This window comes from Oncorhynchus nerka, linkage group LG23 (genome assembly GCF_034236695.1).
Source record: "Oncorhynchus nerka isolate Pitt River linkage group LG23, Oner_Uvic_2.0, whole genome shotgun sequence".
NCBI classification, from domain to species: Eukaryota; Metazoa; Chordata; class Actinopteri; order Salmoniformes; family Salmonidae; genus Oncorhynchus; species Oncorhynchus nerka.
The window spans coordinates 59764094-59780189 of NC_088418.1; the positions used below are offsets into that span (position 1 = coordinate 59764094).

At 41.4% G+C, this 16096-nt stretch overlaps 1 protein-coding gene across 2 annotated transcripts in view; it reads right to left on the reverse strand.

Moving 5' to 3' along the window:
* Positions 1-16096, reverse strand: part of LOC115107141 (T-complex protein 11-like protein 2) — a 46684-nt gene that overhangs the window by 22149 nt on the left and 8439 nt on the right. For both annotated transcript variants that reach the window (XM_029630568.2, XM_029630569.2), the window contains one exon: positions 7780-7962. In XM_029630568.2, coding sequence (XP_029486428.1) covers positions 7780-7962 — 183 coding nt within the window. The remainder of the gene's footprint in view (positions 1-7779; positions 7963-16096) is intronic.

The following is a 16096-nucleotide window of genomic DNA, read 5'->3' on the forward strand; positions in this document are numbered from 1 at the left end:
CATCTGGGTTGGCAGAGTGTGCTAAAGCAGTGAATAAAACAAACTTAGGGAGGAGGCTTCTAATGTTAACATGCATGAAACCAAGGCTATTACAATTACAGAAGTCATCAAAAGAGAGTGCCTGGGGAATAGGAGTGGCGCTAGGCACTGCAAGGCCTGGATTCACCCCTACATTGCAAGAGGAAGAGTAGGATAAGGGTATGGCTAAAAGCTATGGGAATTGGCCGTATAGAACGTCCGGAACAGAGAGTAAAAGGAGGTTTCTGGGGGTGATAAAATAGCTTCAAGGTATACTGTACAGACAAAGGTATGGTAGGATGTGAATACATTGGAGGTTAACCTAGGAATTGAGTGATGATGAGAGCGAGAGAGATTGTCTCTAGAAACATCATTGAAATCAGGTGATGTCATCGCATGTGTGGGTGGTGGAACTAATAGGTTGGATAAGGTATAGTGAGCAGGACTAGAGGCTCTACAGTGAAATAAGCCAATAAACACTAACCAGAACAGCAATGGACAAGGCATATTGACATTAAGGAGAGGCATGCTTAGTCGCGTGATCATAAGGGTCTAGTGAGTTGTGAGGTTGGTTGGGGTCACGGCGATTCAGACAGCTAGCCGGGCCATAGGTAGCAAGCTAGCATAGGATGGAGGTCTGTTTTTAGCCACCTCGTGCGTTTCCGTCGGTAGATTAGTGTGGTTCCGTGTGGTAGAGAGGATCAATCCAATTGGCAAAATAGTTATAGTGACCCAAGAAAAATTGTCCGATAGCTGTCTTATTGGCTGCTATCTGAATAGATCTAACGATTAGCGGGCTGCAGATGGGCGTTCAGGTAACGTCGCGATGGATGGGCCAGTTGAATAACTCCCTCGGGCAGATAACGTCGGTAGTCCAGTCCTGAAGGCCCGGTGGGGCTCCGCATCGCCAGTAAAACGGGTCCGGATAGGTGATTGTAGCCCAGGAGTGGCTGATTGAACTCTTCAGCTGGCTAGCTCCGGAATAATTGATGTTTGCTCCGGGAACGACGTAAGCCAATAGTTACACGGATAGCAGCTAGCTAGCTGCGAGATCCAGGTGTAAATGTCCAGAGCTTGCGGTTGAAATCCGGGGATATGGAGAGAAAATTAGGTCCGGTATGTTCTGGTCTGAGTCGCGTTGTACAAAATTGGAGATAGATTTTTGAGCTAAAGGATAGCTGATGACCACAAACCGTGGTTAGCTGAATACTAACGTTAGCCAGTAAACTGGCTAGCTTCTGGTTAGCTTCTGGCTAGCTTCTATTGTAGATTTCAGATTTGAGGTAAATAATACTTTTTTTTAAATTGGTGAGGCGGGTTGCAGGAGAGTGTTTTGAAGTTGAGTTTTTGGAAAATAAAATATATAAAAGATATGCGAAGAAAGGTGTAAATATATATATCGGGACAAACCTATTGTCAACCCTATTTAATACACAGTGGGATATTGGTTATGTTGCACTTCCCAAGGCTTCCACTAGATGTCAACCGTCTTTAGAAACGTGTTTGATGATACTACTATGAAGTGGGAGAGAATGAGAGCTGTTTGACTAAGGGGTCTGCCAGCAGTCACGCGCTGGTCATGCACATTTCACATGAGAGATAGCTCGCGCTCCTTTGCTTTTCTGAAGACAAAGAAATTCTCCAGTTGGAATATTATTGAAGTTTTATGTTAAAAACATCCTAAAGATTGATTCCGTACATCGTTTGACATGTTTCTACGGACAGTAACGGAACTTTTTGACATTTCATCTGCTCCTAGTGAACGTGCTTTGTGACTTTGGATTTGTTTACCAAACGCACTAACAAAAGTAGCAATTTCGACATAAATGATGGACATTATCGAACAAATCAAACATTTAATGTGGAACTGGGCTTCCTGGGAGTGCATTCTGATGAAGATCATCAAAGGAAAGTGAATATTTATGTTATTTCTGATTTCTGTTGACTCCAACATGGCGGATATATCTATTTGTTTTCTGAGCGCCGTTCTCAGATTGCATGGTTTTCTTTTTCCGTAAAGCTTTTTTGAAGTCTGACACAGAGGTCGGTTGCTTGCATTAAGGAGAAGTATATCTATATTTCCATGTCTAACACTTGTATTTTCATCAAAATGGTATGAGTATTTCTGTGAACTGATGTGGCTCTCTGCAATATCACCGGATGTTTTTGGAACAAGTGAACAACGCGCCAATGTATACTGAGATTTCTTGATATGAATATGCACTTTATCGAACAAAACATACATGTATTGTGTAACATTTAGTCCTATGAGTGTCATCCGATGAAGATCATCAAAGGTTATTGATTAATTTTATGTCTATTTGTGCTTTTTGTGACTCCTCTCTTTGGCTGGAAAAATGGCTGAATTTTTCTGTGACTTGGCGGTGGCCTAACATAATTGTTTGTGGTGCTTTCGCTGTAAAGCCTATTTGAAATTGGACACTTTGGTGGGATTAACAACAAGATTACCTTTAAAATGGTATAAGATACATGTATGTTTGAGGAATTTTAATTATGAGATTTCTGTTTGAATTTGGCGCTTTGCACTTTCACTGGCTGTTGTCATATCAATCCAGTTAACGGGATATCAGCCCTACGAAGTTAAGTCATAAGGCTTCCATCTGGCCACTCTACCATAATGGCCTGATTGGTGGAGTGCTGCAGAGATGGTTGTCCTTCTGGAAGGTTCTCCCATTTCCACAGAGGAACTATAGAGCTCTGTCAGAGCGACCATCCGGTTATTGGTCACCTCCCTGACCAAGGCCCTTCTCCCCCGATTGTTCAGTTTGGCCCGGCGGCCAGCTCCAGGAAAAGTCATGGTGGTTCCAAACATTTTCAATTTAAGAATGATGATGGAGGCCACTGTGTTCTTGGGGACCTTCAATGCTGCATAAATGTTTTGGTCTGTGCCTCGACACAATCCTGTCTCGGAGCTCTACGGACAATTCCTTCAACCTCATGGCTTGGTTTTTGCGCTGACATGCACTGTCAATTGTGGAACCTTATATAGACAGAGGTGTACCTTTCCAAATCATGTCCAATCAATTGAATTTACCACAGGTGAACTCCAATGAAGTTGTGGTGTAATGTGTATGCTGGGAGTCGAGAAGCAACTATAGGGAGTGCAAATGTAATAATAAATAGACCATAACAAGAAACACGAATAGCGTACAGGCATGAAGCAGATTCAATAACTCCTGAGGAAAGAACCAAAGGGAGTGACTGATATAGGGGAGGTAATCAGGAAGGTGATGGAGTCCAGGTGCAGGTGCGTGTATCGATAGTGAGAGGTGTGCCTAATTGAGTAAACTGGAGTCAACGAGCGCCAGAGAAGAGGAGCAGGAGTAGACGTGACAGTACCCCCCCTCCCTGGCGCACGGCCCCAGCCGCAGGTCGCCAACCAGAGGGACGATCCTGAGGACCAATCTAAAAGCTCATGGGGGCGAGGTTCATAGTCAGATTTAGATATTCTTTAGCCCATAGCTGTGGTCTGACCGTGACAATGATCTACAGTGCATTTGGAAAGTATTCAGAACCCTTGACTTTTCCCACTTTTTTAACATTACCGCCTTATTCTAAAATTGATTAAATTGTTTACAAAAATATAAATGCAACATGTAAAGTGTTGGTCACATGTTTCATGAGCTGAAATAAAAGATCCCAAAAAGTTTGCTGATGTCAACGTTGTGAACAGTGTCCCATGGTGACGGTGAGGTTATGTTGTGGGCAGGCATAAGCTACAGACAACAAACGGTTACATTTTATCAATGGCAATTTGAATGCACAGAGATACTGGGACGAGATCCTGAGGCCCATTGTCTTGCCATTCATCCACCCCCATCAGCTCATGTTTGCAAGGATCTGCACACAATTCCTGGAAGCTGAAAATGTATCTGTTCTTCCATGGCCTACATACTCAGACATGTCACCCATTGATCATGTTTGGGATGCTCTGGATCAACGTGTTCCAGTTCTCGCCAATATCCAGCAACTTCGCGAAGCCATTGAAGGAGTGGGACAACATTCCACAGGCCACAATCAACAGCCTGATCAACTCTATGCGAAGTAGATGTGTCGTGCTGCATGAGGCAAATGGTGGTCACACCAGATACTGAGTGGTTTTCTTATCCATTCCCCTACTTCTTTTTTTTTACGGTATCTGTATTCCCAGTCATATGAAATCCATAGATTAGGTCCTTTTTTTATTTACTGATTTCCTTATATGCACTGTAACTCAGTAAAATGTAAATGTTTTTACAAGTATTCTACAATACTCAATGCACATTCATTCCAGACCTTGGTTTTTAATAATCAGACAGTATTCAGTACATGACATAACTTGAAGGTCTTACAACTCTTTTCATTGTGTCGAGGGAGTCCGTGTGGATAATTCCTCACAACTGTACTTTCCCCCTCCCCCTTTCAAAGCATACTCAAAGGCTCAATAAGGACACAACCAATTTATCTTTCTGTCTGTGCAGTAAGGTTGTATGGTTTCCTTTGTTTTGTGCAGGTAGGTAAACAATGCTAAAACAAATGTATGCAAAGGGTTTTCTCTGTTTGGGCCATTGTAGTTTTTCTGTGGGTCAAATCTCTGATCTGGGCAGTGGAGTAAAGGAGTGCATATTCTGAACTGATCAAGCAGGTGGAAGTGATGTGGCTGCTGTGAGGTGGTCAACATTAATACAAATATCCACAAATCTTTAAAACAACATTTAAAATTCATTGCATTCTCACATCAATTTCAAATCTCTAAAAGCAAGAAAAAAAACTGGATTTGATTCATGCACAGCATTTGTACATTACATGATGTTAATATGGGTAATATTTTACATTACATGATGTTAATGTGGGTAACATTTTACATTACATGATGTTAATGTGGGTAACATTTTACATTACATGATGTTAATGTGGGTAACATTTTACATTACATGATGTTAACGTGGGTAACATTTTACATTGGGGCGGCAAGTAGCCTAGTGATTAGAGCTTTGGGCCAGTAACCGAAAGATTGCTGGATTGAATCCCTGAGCTGACAAGGTAAAAATGTGTCGTTCTGCCCCTGAACAAGGCAGTTAATCTGCTGTCACCTGGTAGGCCGTTATTGTAAATAAGAATTTGTTCTTAACTGACTTGCCTAGTTAAATAAAGGTTACATTAAAAAAAACATTACATGATGTTAATGTGGGCAACCTTTTACATTACATGATGTTGATGTGGGCAACCTTTTACATTACATGATGTTGATGTGGGCAACATTTTACATTACATGATGTTGATGTGGGCAACATTTTACATTACATGATGTTGATGTGGGCAACATTTTACATTACATGATGTTAATGTGGGCAACATTTTACATTACATGATAATGTGGGCAACCTTTTACATTACATGATGTTGATGTGGGCAACCTTTTACATTACATGATGTTGATGTGGGCAACATTTTACATTACATGATGTTGATGTGGGCAACATTTTACATTACATGATGTTGATGTGGGCAACATTTTACATTACATGATGTTGATGTGGGCAACATTTTACATTACATGATGTTAATGTGGGCAACATTTTACATTACATGATAATGTGGGCAACCTTTTACATTACATGATGTTAATGTGGGCAACATTTTACATTACATGATGTTGATGTGGGCAACATTTTACATTACATGATGTTAATGTGGGCAACCTTTTACATTACATGATGTTAATGTGGGCAACCTTTTACATTACATGATGTTAATGTGGGCAACCTTTTACATTACATGATGTTAATGTGGGCAACATTTTACATGACATGATGTTAATGTGGGCAACATTTTACATTACATGATGTTGATGTGGGCAACATTTTACATTACATGATGTTAATGTGGGCAACCTTTTACATTACATGATGTTAATGTGGGCAACCTTTTACATTACATGATGTTAATGTGGGCAACCTTTTACATTACATGATGTTAATGTGGGCAACCTTTTACATTATTAGGTAACAAGTCATTTTACCCGTTCCCCCGCTCTTTTCTCTGTTGTGTATTGTATGGTTTGTGTGCACCCCAGAAAGAGTGGCTGCTAGAGCTACTAGAGCTCCTAATATTCTAAAGGGTTGTTTTGTTTCAAGAAAGAGTGTCTTGTCCATCCCTTCAATATTTTAAGTAGAAATTGTGCACCAGTATTGGATTTTAAAACCCTGTTATATTAAATGAGGTGCCCTTTAATATAGACCACATGGAGAATTCAATAACAGTTTTTTTTATATGAATAAAGACTTAAAGTGCGAAAATGTCGTGTTTTGACATGTCCCTCCATGCACTCTGATTTCTAGGAAGATTTGAACCCGCTTAAACCCAACATTTCTCCAAGTTTTCCCCATCATTTTAAAGCCTTAGTTATTTTGTTGCATTGAATATGAAGAGTTATATTTGATTAGTGATTTAATTTATCCCTAATTTTAAGCTCTACCTTGTTACGTGAACTGAACTTCGGTTTTAATATGGGGAAAAACTATTCCTGATTAAATATTTTTCTTAAAAGAAGCTTTGAACATTTAATAGTCAAATCATAGTGTAAAAGCATGTGAACTGGTTCTACTCTTCTTGGAAATGTTCTAGTGTTTTGTGGTGAAGAAAAAAAACCTGCTCAGTTTTTTACCGTTACACTTCTCAAAAGGTACCAAATTGGTGGAACGACCCTAAACTATTCCACACCTGGTTGTCCGGCATACAATACTCTTCACACAGCCACATTGTTGACCACTACAAATGGGTCACTTAGCCCCAAAACCATTTATTTAGATTATGAAAAGTTTGGTATCCTTTATTTCTTCGAATGTAATCACATGAGCGACAGGCGTGCTCAACTCCAAAATACCCTTGTTGAACTTTAAAGTTATTTCGCCAGGTGAAGTACCGCATGTATTCTTCATTTTTCTGGTCGAGAAAGAGAAGCTTCTTTGCCAGCTCCTCTGTAGAGGAGAAATCATCCACATGGATGAAAGAGTCCCTTGGGATAAATTGCTCGTAGTTGTCCCTGGATGGACCTAGAACAACGGGCACTGCTCCCAACTTCATAGCGTTGAACAGCTTCTCTGTAGCATAGTCTTTGTAGATGGAGTTTTCAAATGCCAGGTAGAATTTACAGCTGGACAGCGTCTTTGAGTAGTCTTCGTTTTCAAGGTATCTACTAAAATGTCTCCCATAGGCCTCTATTTTGACATGCCTACTGAGCTCGTTGAACACCTGTACCCTCTTGTAGTTTGGGTTCCAGTTGCTCACTACCCAGCAGACTAATTTGTCCTTCTTGGGCAGCTCAAAGATTTCATCCTCACTGGTTACCTCGACAAGCGACCCATATGGAATCTTGATATCAGAATCCAGTCGATAACTGGCAGTCAAATTGAACAAGTGGTCAACACCAGGGATCCTGTTTGTGTTAGCCGGTGATTCTGCATTCCACCACACCCATTTCTGGAACCATGGGCGTTGCTCTTGGGGCATGTTCTTCAGGTCTCCATGGATGTCTCTATGGTGGAATATGACACCATGCGCCTTGCTGTAAAGGTTTTTATCCACTGTTAGGTGACAGCCTTTGATGTTAAAGTAGGCACAAGAGTCTATGTCAAAGGCCTGACCAAATGGCCACATCCAGATCAAAATGATAGTGTCTGTGTGTCCGTCATCATCGGCCTGAATGGCTGTCTGTGCATGGTGTGTTTTTTGCCCTGTGTTGTTCCCTGCCATACTTACTTGAGGGCAAGGAGAACAACTAGCCTTCCCCTCGTGGGATGCCTGGTTAGTAGGGCATGAAAGGAACTTGATCGGGGGTTTGTAGTAAATTAAGAATATTCCCACGAAGCCCGCCATAAAACAACAGCCAATCAGAACAGGCCGTAGAACCCCCTTGGAAGCCGGAGTGGACATACCTTGACCCTTTGAAAGAGAAAAGAGACCAATCAAAACCACTCTAGAATATCAACAACAACTAGAAAAGTATTTATGGACGTGAAATACTCTATAATAATGGCAGTGACTGGTTATAGCTGAAAAAGAAGTCAGATAGAAAATTTGATTGAATGTATTATATAGAATTTATATTAGAATCTTAATGTGACAAATCATTTGTTATAAGCAGTTTTAAGAGGATGTCATTTCCCCCCCCCCCACCCCTCAATCACTGCAGGTAATTTCCCTTTCAGTCTAAACTGTCACGCCTGCCCCCGCTCCCCCTCTCTGACGCTCAAGGGCGCCAGGCGGCCCATCATTACGCAAACCTGTTACGCTCATCAGCGCTTCATGGAACTCACCTGGACTCTATTACCTTATTGATTGCCTCCCCTATATCTGTCACTTCCCCAGTTTCTTCCCTGTGTCTGCATTGTTGTTTTGTTCCTTGTCCAAACGCTGTTCTTGTTTTTTTTCTTGTCCGTTTATCCATTAAATCTTCACTCCCTGTGCTTGCTTCTCGTCTCCCAGCGTCTGTCCTCACACTAAACTATGTATATCAAAACTAATTTCCCAGGTTCATGGTCACCTCCCTGGCCAAGGCCCTTCTCCCCCGATTGTTCGGTTTGGCCGGGTGACCAGCTCCAGGAAAAGTCTTGGTGGTTCCAAACATTTTCAATTTAAGAATGATGGAGGCCACTGTGTTCTTGGGGACCTTCAATGCTGCAGAAATGTTTTGGTTCCCTTCCCCAGATCTGTGCCTCGACACAATCCTGTCTCGGAGCTCTACGGACAATTCCTTCAACCTCATGGCTTGGTTTTTGCTGTCAACTGTGGGACCTTTTATATAGACAGAGGTGTACCTTTCCAAATCATGTCCAATCAATTGAATTTACCACAGGTGAACTCCAATGAAGTTGTGGTGTCAAGAGCCAAGTACAGGGAGTGTAAAGGTAATAATAAATAGACCATTGTACGCTTTTCAGGTTTCTTGTTTTGTACTAACATGAAACAGTCAATAACACCTGAGGAAAGTACCAAAGGGAGTGACCGATATAGGGGAGGTAATCAGGAAGGTCTCATGCCTTATGATTCATGATATGTGGTGTGATCATAACATACAAGAACTCAAGTCCTTTTGTTCACCTGACCTAGAATTCCTTACAATCAAATGCCGACCGCATTATCTACCAAGAGAAATCTCTTCGATTATAATCACAGTTGTGTATATCCCCCCCAAGCAGACACATCGACGGCCCTGAAAGAACTTCATTGGACTCTATGTAAACTGGAAACCACATATCCTGAGGCTGCATTTATTGTAGCTGGGTATTTTAACAAGGCTAATCTGAAAACAAGGCTCCTTAAATTTTATCAGCATATCGAATGCGCAACCTGGGCTGGCAAAACCCTGGATCATTGTTGTTCTAACTTCCGCGACGCATACAAAGCCCCCCCCCCCCCCGCCCTCCTTTTGGGAAATCTGACCACGACTCAATTCTGTTGCTCCCAACCTATAAAACAGGAAACGCCTGTGCTCAGGTCTGTTCAATGCTGGTTCGACCAATCTGATTCCACGCTTTAAAGATTGCGTCGATCACGTGGACTGGGATATGTTCCAAATAGCGTTGCACAATAACATTGATGAATACGCTCATTCGGTGAGTGAGTATATTAGCAAGTGCATCGGTGATCTGTACCCACAGCAACTATTAAACCTTCCCAACCAGAAACCGTGGCTTGATGGCAGCATTCGTGCAAAACTGAAAGCGCGCACCACTGCTTTCAATCAGGGCAAAGTGACCGGTAACATGACCGAATACAAACAGTGTTGTTATTCCCTCCCCAAGGCAATCAAACAAGCTAAGCGTCAGTATAGAGACAAAGTAGAGTTGCAATTCAACGGCTCAGACACGAGAGGTATGTGGCAGGGTCTACAGTCAATCACAGACTTCAAAAAGAAAACCAGCCCCCTCGCGGACCACGATGTCTTGCTCACCGACAAACTAAACAACTTTTTTGCTCGCTTTGAGGACAATACAGTGCCACCGACACGGCCCGCTACCAAAACCTGCGGGCTCTCCTTCAATGCAGCCAACGTGAGTAAAACATTTAAACGTGTTAACCCTCGCAAGGCTGCCGGCCCAGACGGCATCCCTAGCCGCGTCCTCAGAGCATGCGCAGACCAGCTGGCTGGTAGGTTTACGGACATATTCCATCAATTCTTATCCCAGTCTGTTGTTCCCACGTGCTTCAAGAGGGCCACCATTGTTCCTGTTCCCAAGAAAGCTAAGGTAACTGAGCTAAATGACTATCGCCCCGTCGCACTCACTTCCGCCATCATGAAGTGCTTTTTTTATTTTTATACTTTGTTTTTATTGTAGGGACACAAAGAACGTACAAATAAAGTAAACTAAAAGAACAACAAAAAAGATCTGGCAGTTACAGTACATGTCATACATTCATCATCATGTCATCATATTAGTTACATTGACATCTTTGAATTATACCTTTTCCAAGTACGAAACCCATTTTTCCCAGTATTATTGACCTCTCTCCTGTTGAGTTCTTAAAGCAAAGGTCTTAGGCTCCATGTGGGGTATTTCTTCTACAACGTCTATCCATTGTGTCACTGTGGGAGGGTCTTTTTGTAGCCATTTCCTAGTGATAGCCTTTTTACTGGCTGCCAGTAGGACCTTCAAGAGGTACTTTCCTCTATTGTGTAAGTTATCAGGTATTTCACCCAAGTACAAAGAAATGAATGTTTGTTCTATGTCAAATCCTATTATTTCTCGCCAGTAAGTTTCGATTGCGGGGCAAGTCCAAAAGCTATGAGAGTGGTTCACCCTCAATAGACCGCATTCTCTCCAACAAGGGTGTAGTGAGCCAGTCTGTTTTGATTTCAGTTTAGGTGTTATATATAACGTATTACATTCTTCCAACAGAATTCTCTACATGACCTGGAGTTGGTGGAGCTTTGTTGAGTCTCTAATATGTTCAACCATGTTTCATCAGTTATTTCAATGTTAAGTTCCTCCTCCCATTTCTTTTTATTGTAGTTTGTAGAATGTTTCTTTGAGGATTGACTACCCAAGTAGAGATTTGAAATTGTTTTTTGTTACTCCCCAAGTTATATGCGTTAGTGAAAACTTGGATTAACTTTGGAGGTGCTCGAGGGTCAGTCACTTTTATCTCCCTTAAGAAACAGTGTCAAACTTGTAGGTATCTATACAAATCTTGTATATCCAAGCCATGTTTTTGACTTAGGTCCTGGAAGTTATCTAGGTCCCCATCCCTTATAATTGTACTGAATGATGTGATGCCTTTCTGCGTCCACTGTGTAAATCTGCTGTTCTGAGTTGCAGGGATGAAGCTGGGGTCGTATGCGGGCCAACTCAGCAGTTTGATCTCTCTGTCTAATTTATTTTGCTTAACTACCCTAAACCATGTCTTCAGAGAGAAATTAATCCACTGATTTTGTCTATTGTGTATTTCTTTTACCATGTATTTATTTCCCAGTACTGACTGTATGGGTATCTCTGTCAAAGTAGTCTCAATGTCTTTCCATTTGGATTCGTATTCTGAATTGCACCAACACAGCAGAGGTCTCAATTGGGCTGACACATAATACTCTTTTAAGTTTGGTAAGGCCATACCCCCACAGTTGTTTGGTAATTGTAATGTTGTATATCTAATTCTTGGTCTCTTACTGTTCCAGATAAACCCTGATATCCGTTTATCCCATTCCCTAAACTGTTTAGGCGGGATTTCTATGGGCAGTGATTGGAACAAATACAGTAACCTTTGCAGGATGTTCATTTTGATTGTTTCAATTCTACTACTAAGATCTAAGGGAAGTGAATTCCACCTGTCTATGTCATCATATATTTTCTTGTTGATGTGATCGTAATTCATGCAATAAAGTTTGGGGGTATCTTTTGGTAGATATACTCCAAGATATTTAATAGCTGAAGAGGTCCAGTGGAAGTTATACCTACTCTTCAGCTCTTCCTGTGGGGTATAATTATATAGTAGGTCTTGTGTACGTTAAGCACACCGCCTGAATATGTTCCAAATGTTTGTAAAACATCCAATCAGTCTAGGTCCACTTGAGCCTGGGTCTTTAAGGAATAACAGAACGTCATCAGCATACATGCATATCTTATGTTCACTGCCTCTTATTGTTATTCCCTCTAAGGTTGGGTCCGGTCTTATTGCCTGTGCTAATGGTTCGAGGCACAAGGAGAAGAGCGTGGGTGAAAGACTACAGTCTTGCCCCTCGCTCTAATTTTATTGTTCGTGTCAAATGTCCATTTATCTTTATTCTAGCGGTCGGACGCGAATATAGTGTTTTGATGCACTGTATCACTACTTTGTTGAAACCAAATCTTTCCATAACTTGGAATAGGTAATCCCATCCCACTGAATCAAATGCTTTTTCTGCATCTAGGCTGATTAATATTGCACTTGTCTTATTCTGAGGAATGTGGTCCATGACATGTAGTGTTCTCCTTATATTGTCCTGTGTCTGCCTATTTTGTATGAAAGGAGTTTGATCTCCGTCAATCAATTCTGGAATTATGTTCTCCATTCTTTTGGCTATTATTGATGCATATAGTTCTTAATCTGTGTTAAGAATTGCGATAGGTCTATATGAACTGCATTCCTTCTCATCTTTACCCTCTTTTGGGATTACAGATATGATGGCCTCTCTCCATGACGGTGGGAGACCCCCCTCCCTCAGAGTCCAGTTAAAACAGGCCTTAAGTAGAGGTGTTAGTTGTTCTCTGAAGGTCTTGAACCATTCTGAAGGGAAGCCATCAGTGCCTGGAGACTTGTTGACTTTTTGTTGAGATATTGCTTTATTAATTTATTCGGTGGATATTTCTAAAGTAAGTCTATCATTTTGCTGTGTCCCAATTGAGGGGAGATCAAGTGAGTTCAAAAAGTGCTCTATTGTCTGTGCATCTGCCTTCTCTGGTTGCTTGTACAGATTTGTGTAATATGATTCAAATGCATTCTGTATTTCATCTAACTTGCATGTGATCTTCTTTGTTTTGGGGTCTTTTATTTTGAAAATTGTATTCTGTGCTTGCTGTTTCCTGAGTCAGGTAATTTGGTTGCCTTTGAGCCTGCTTCATAAAATCGTTGTTTCAGGAACCTAAGCTTTTTCTCTACTTGTTCTCTATAAATCTGGTCAATTTCCTGTTTTACCTTTTGAATCTCTCATAATATAAGAGGGTCTTTGTATTGACTATTAGATTGTTCTAAGTTTCTTAGGGTTTCCTGTAATTTCAGCAGTTTCTGTGTGTTTGAATCTTTTTCTTGAGAGCTGATGTGGCTATGATCTTTCCTCTAATAACCGCCTTAGCTGCATCCCACAATATAGCAGGAGATACTTCCCCGTTATCATTATTCTCCAGATAGATGTTCAATTCTGTCTTTATTGATTCCTTGAATGCTGGATCATTCAGCATGCTTGTATTAAGTCTCCATTTAGTATTTCTTGGTTTGCTATCAAGGTGTAGAGTAAGGTAAACTCCATTATGATCGCTCTGCCCGATCCTACAATCCTTTAGCCTGTGTCTATCTGCACTGTACATGAAAAAGTAGTCTAACTTGGAGTATTCAGTGTGGTGGGCTGAGTAAAAAGTATATTCCTTATCGGTCTTGTGGGTGTCGTGCCATACATCGAGCAGTCCTAGATCCTGCAGTATCCCATTGATCTTTTTAGCAACTAGACTCATTTTCCTATTTTGATTTGTGCTGTCCAATTTTGAGTTTAGAATTGTGTTAAAGTCCCCTCCACAGATCAGAGTGCCAGTGGTTTCTGTGGCAATTAAATCAAACACCTTCCTGTAGAAGACCGTGTCACTCCCTGGGGGTGCGTATACATTAAATAATGTAACTTCCTGTAGAAGACCATGTCACTCCCTGGGGGTGTGTATACATTAAATAATGTAACTTCCTGTAGAAGACCGTGTCACTCCCTGGGGGTGAGTATACATTAAATAATGTAACTTCCTGTAGAAGACCATGTCACTCCCTGGGGGTGCGTATACATTAAATAATGTAACTTCCTGTAGAAGACCGTGTCACTCCCTGGGGGTGCGTGTACATTAAATAATGTAACTTCCTGTAGAAGACCATGTCACTCCCAGGGGGTGCATATACATTAAATAATGTAACTTCCTGTAGAAGACCATGTCCCTCCCTGGGGGTGCGTATACATTAAATAATGTAACTTCCTGTAGAAGACCATGTCACTCCCTGGGGGTGCGTATACATTAAAAAATGTAACTTCCTGTAGAAGACCGTGTCACTCCCTGGGGGTGCGTATACATTAAATAATGTAACTTCCTGTAGAAGACCGTGTCCCTCCCTGGGGGTGTGTATACATTAAATAATGTAACTTCCTGTAGAAGACCGTGTCACTCCCTGGGGGTGCGTGTACATTAAATAATGTAACTTCCTGTAGAAGACCATGTCACTCCCTGGGGGTGCGTATACATTAAAAAATGTAACTTCCTGTAGAAGACCGTGTCCCTCCCTGGGGGTGCGTATACATTAAATAATGTAACTTCCTGTAGAAGACCGTGTCACTCCCTGGGGGTGCGTATACATTAAATAATGTAACTTCCTGTAGAAGACCGTGTCCCTCCCTGGGGGTGTGTATACATTAAATAATGTAACTTCCTGTAGAAGACCATGTCACTCCCTGGGGGTGCGTATACATTAAATAATGTAACTTCCTGTAGAAGACGTGTCACTCCCTGGGGGTGCGTATACATTAAATAATGTAACTTCCTTGTTATCCAGTTTACATTTAACAAGTATAAATTTACCCTCCTTGTCTTTTATTTCTGACATAAACTCTAAATTAACTGAATTTGGGAGCAAGATTGCAACTCCCCTTCTACCCATTTTGTAAGAAGAAACAAAAGTGTTCCTAAATCCCATTTTCTTGAGTTTCTCGTGTTCAGGTGTGGATAAGTGAGTTTCCTGACAGAATAGTATGTCACCTCTCTCCCGTTTCATCTTTGCTATGACCTTACTTCTCTTGATGTCACTCCCCAGTCCGTTTACATTGAGACTTATGACCTTACTTCTCCTGATGTCACTCCCCAGTCCGTTTACATAGAGACTGATGACCTTACTTCTCTTGATGTCACTCCCCAGTCCGTTTACATAGAGACTTATGACCTTACTTCTCTTGATGTCACTCCCCAGTCCGTTTACATAGAGACTGATGACCTTACTTCTCTTGATGTCACTCCCCAGTCCGTTTACATAGAGACTTATGACCTTACTTCTCTTGATGTCACTCCCCAGTCCGTTTACATAGAGACTTATGACCTTACTTCTCTTGATGTCACTCCCCAGTCCGTTTACATAGAGACTTATGACCTTAATTCTCTTGATGTCACTCCCCAGTCCGTTTACATTGAGACTTATGACCTTACTTCTCTTGATGTCACTCCCCAGTCCGTTTACATAGAGACTTATGACCTTACTTCTCTTGATGTCACTCCCCAGTCTGTTTACATAGAGACTTATGACCTTACTTCTCTTGATGTCACTCCCCAGTCCGTTTACATAGAGACTTATGACCTTATTCTCTTGATGTCACTCCCCAGTCCGTTTACATAGAGACTTATGACCTTACTTCTCTTGATGTCACTCCCCAGTCCGTTTACATAGAGACTTATGACCTTACTTCTCTTGATGTCACTCCCCAGTCCGTTTACATAGAGACTTATGACCTTACTTCTCTTGATGTCACTCCCCAGTCCGTTTACATAGAGACTTATGACCTTACTTCTCTTGATGTCACTCCCCAGTCCGTTTACATTGAGACTTATGACCTTACTTCTCTTGATGTCACTCCCCAGTCCGTTTACATAGAGACTTATGACCTTACTTCTCTTGATGTCACTCCCCAGTCCGTTTACATAGAGACTTATGACCTTACTTCTCTTGATGTCACTCCCCAGTCCGTTTACATAGAGACTTATGACCTTACTTCTCTTGATGTCACTCCCCAGTCCGTTTACATAGAGACTTATGACCTTACTTCTCTTGATGTCACTCCCCAGTCCGTTTACATAGAGACTTATGACCT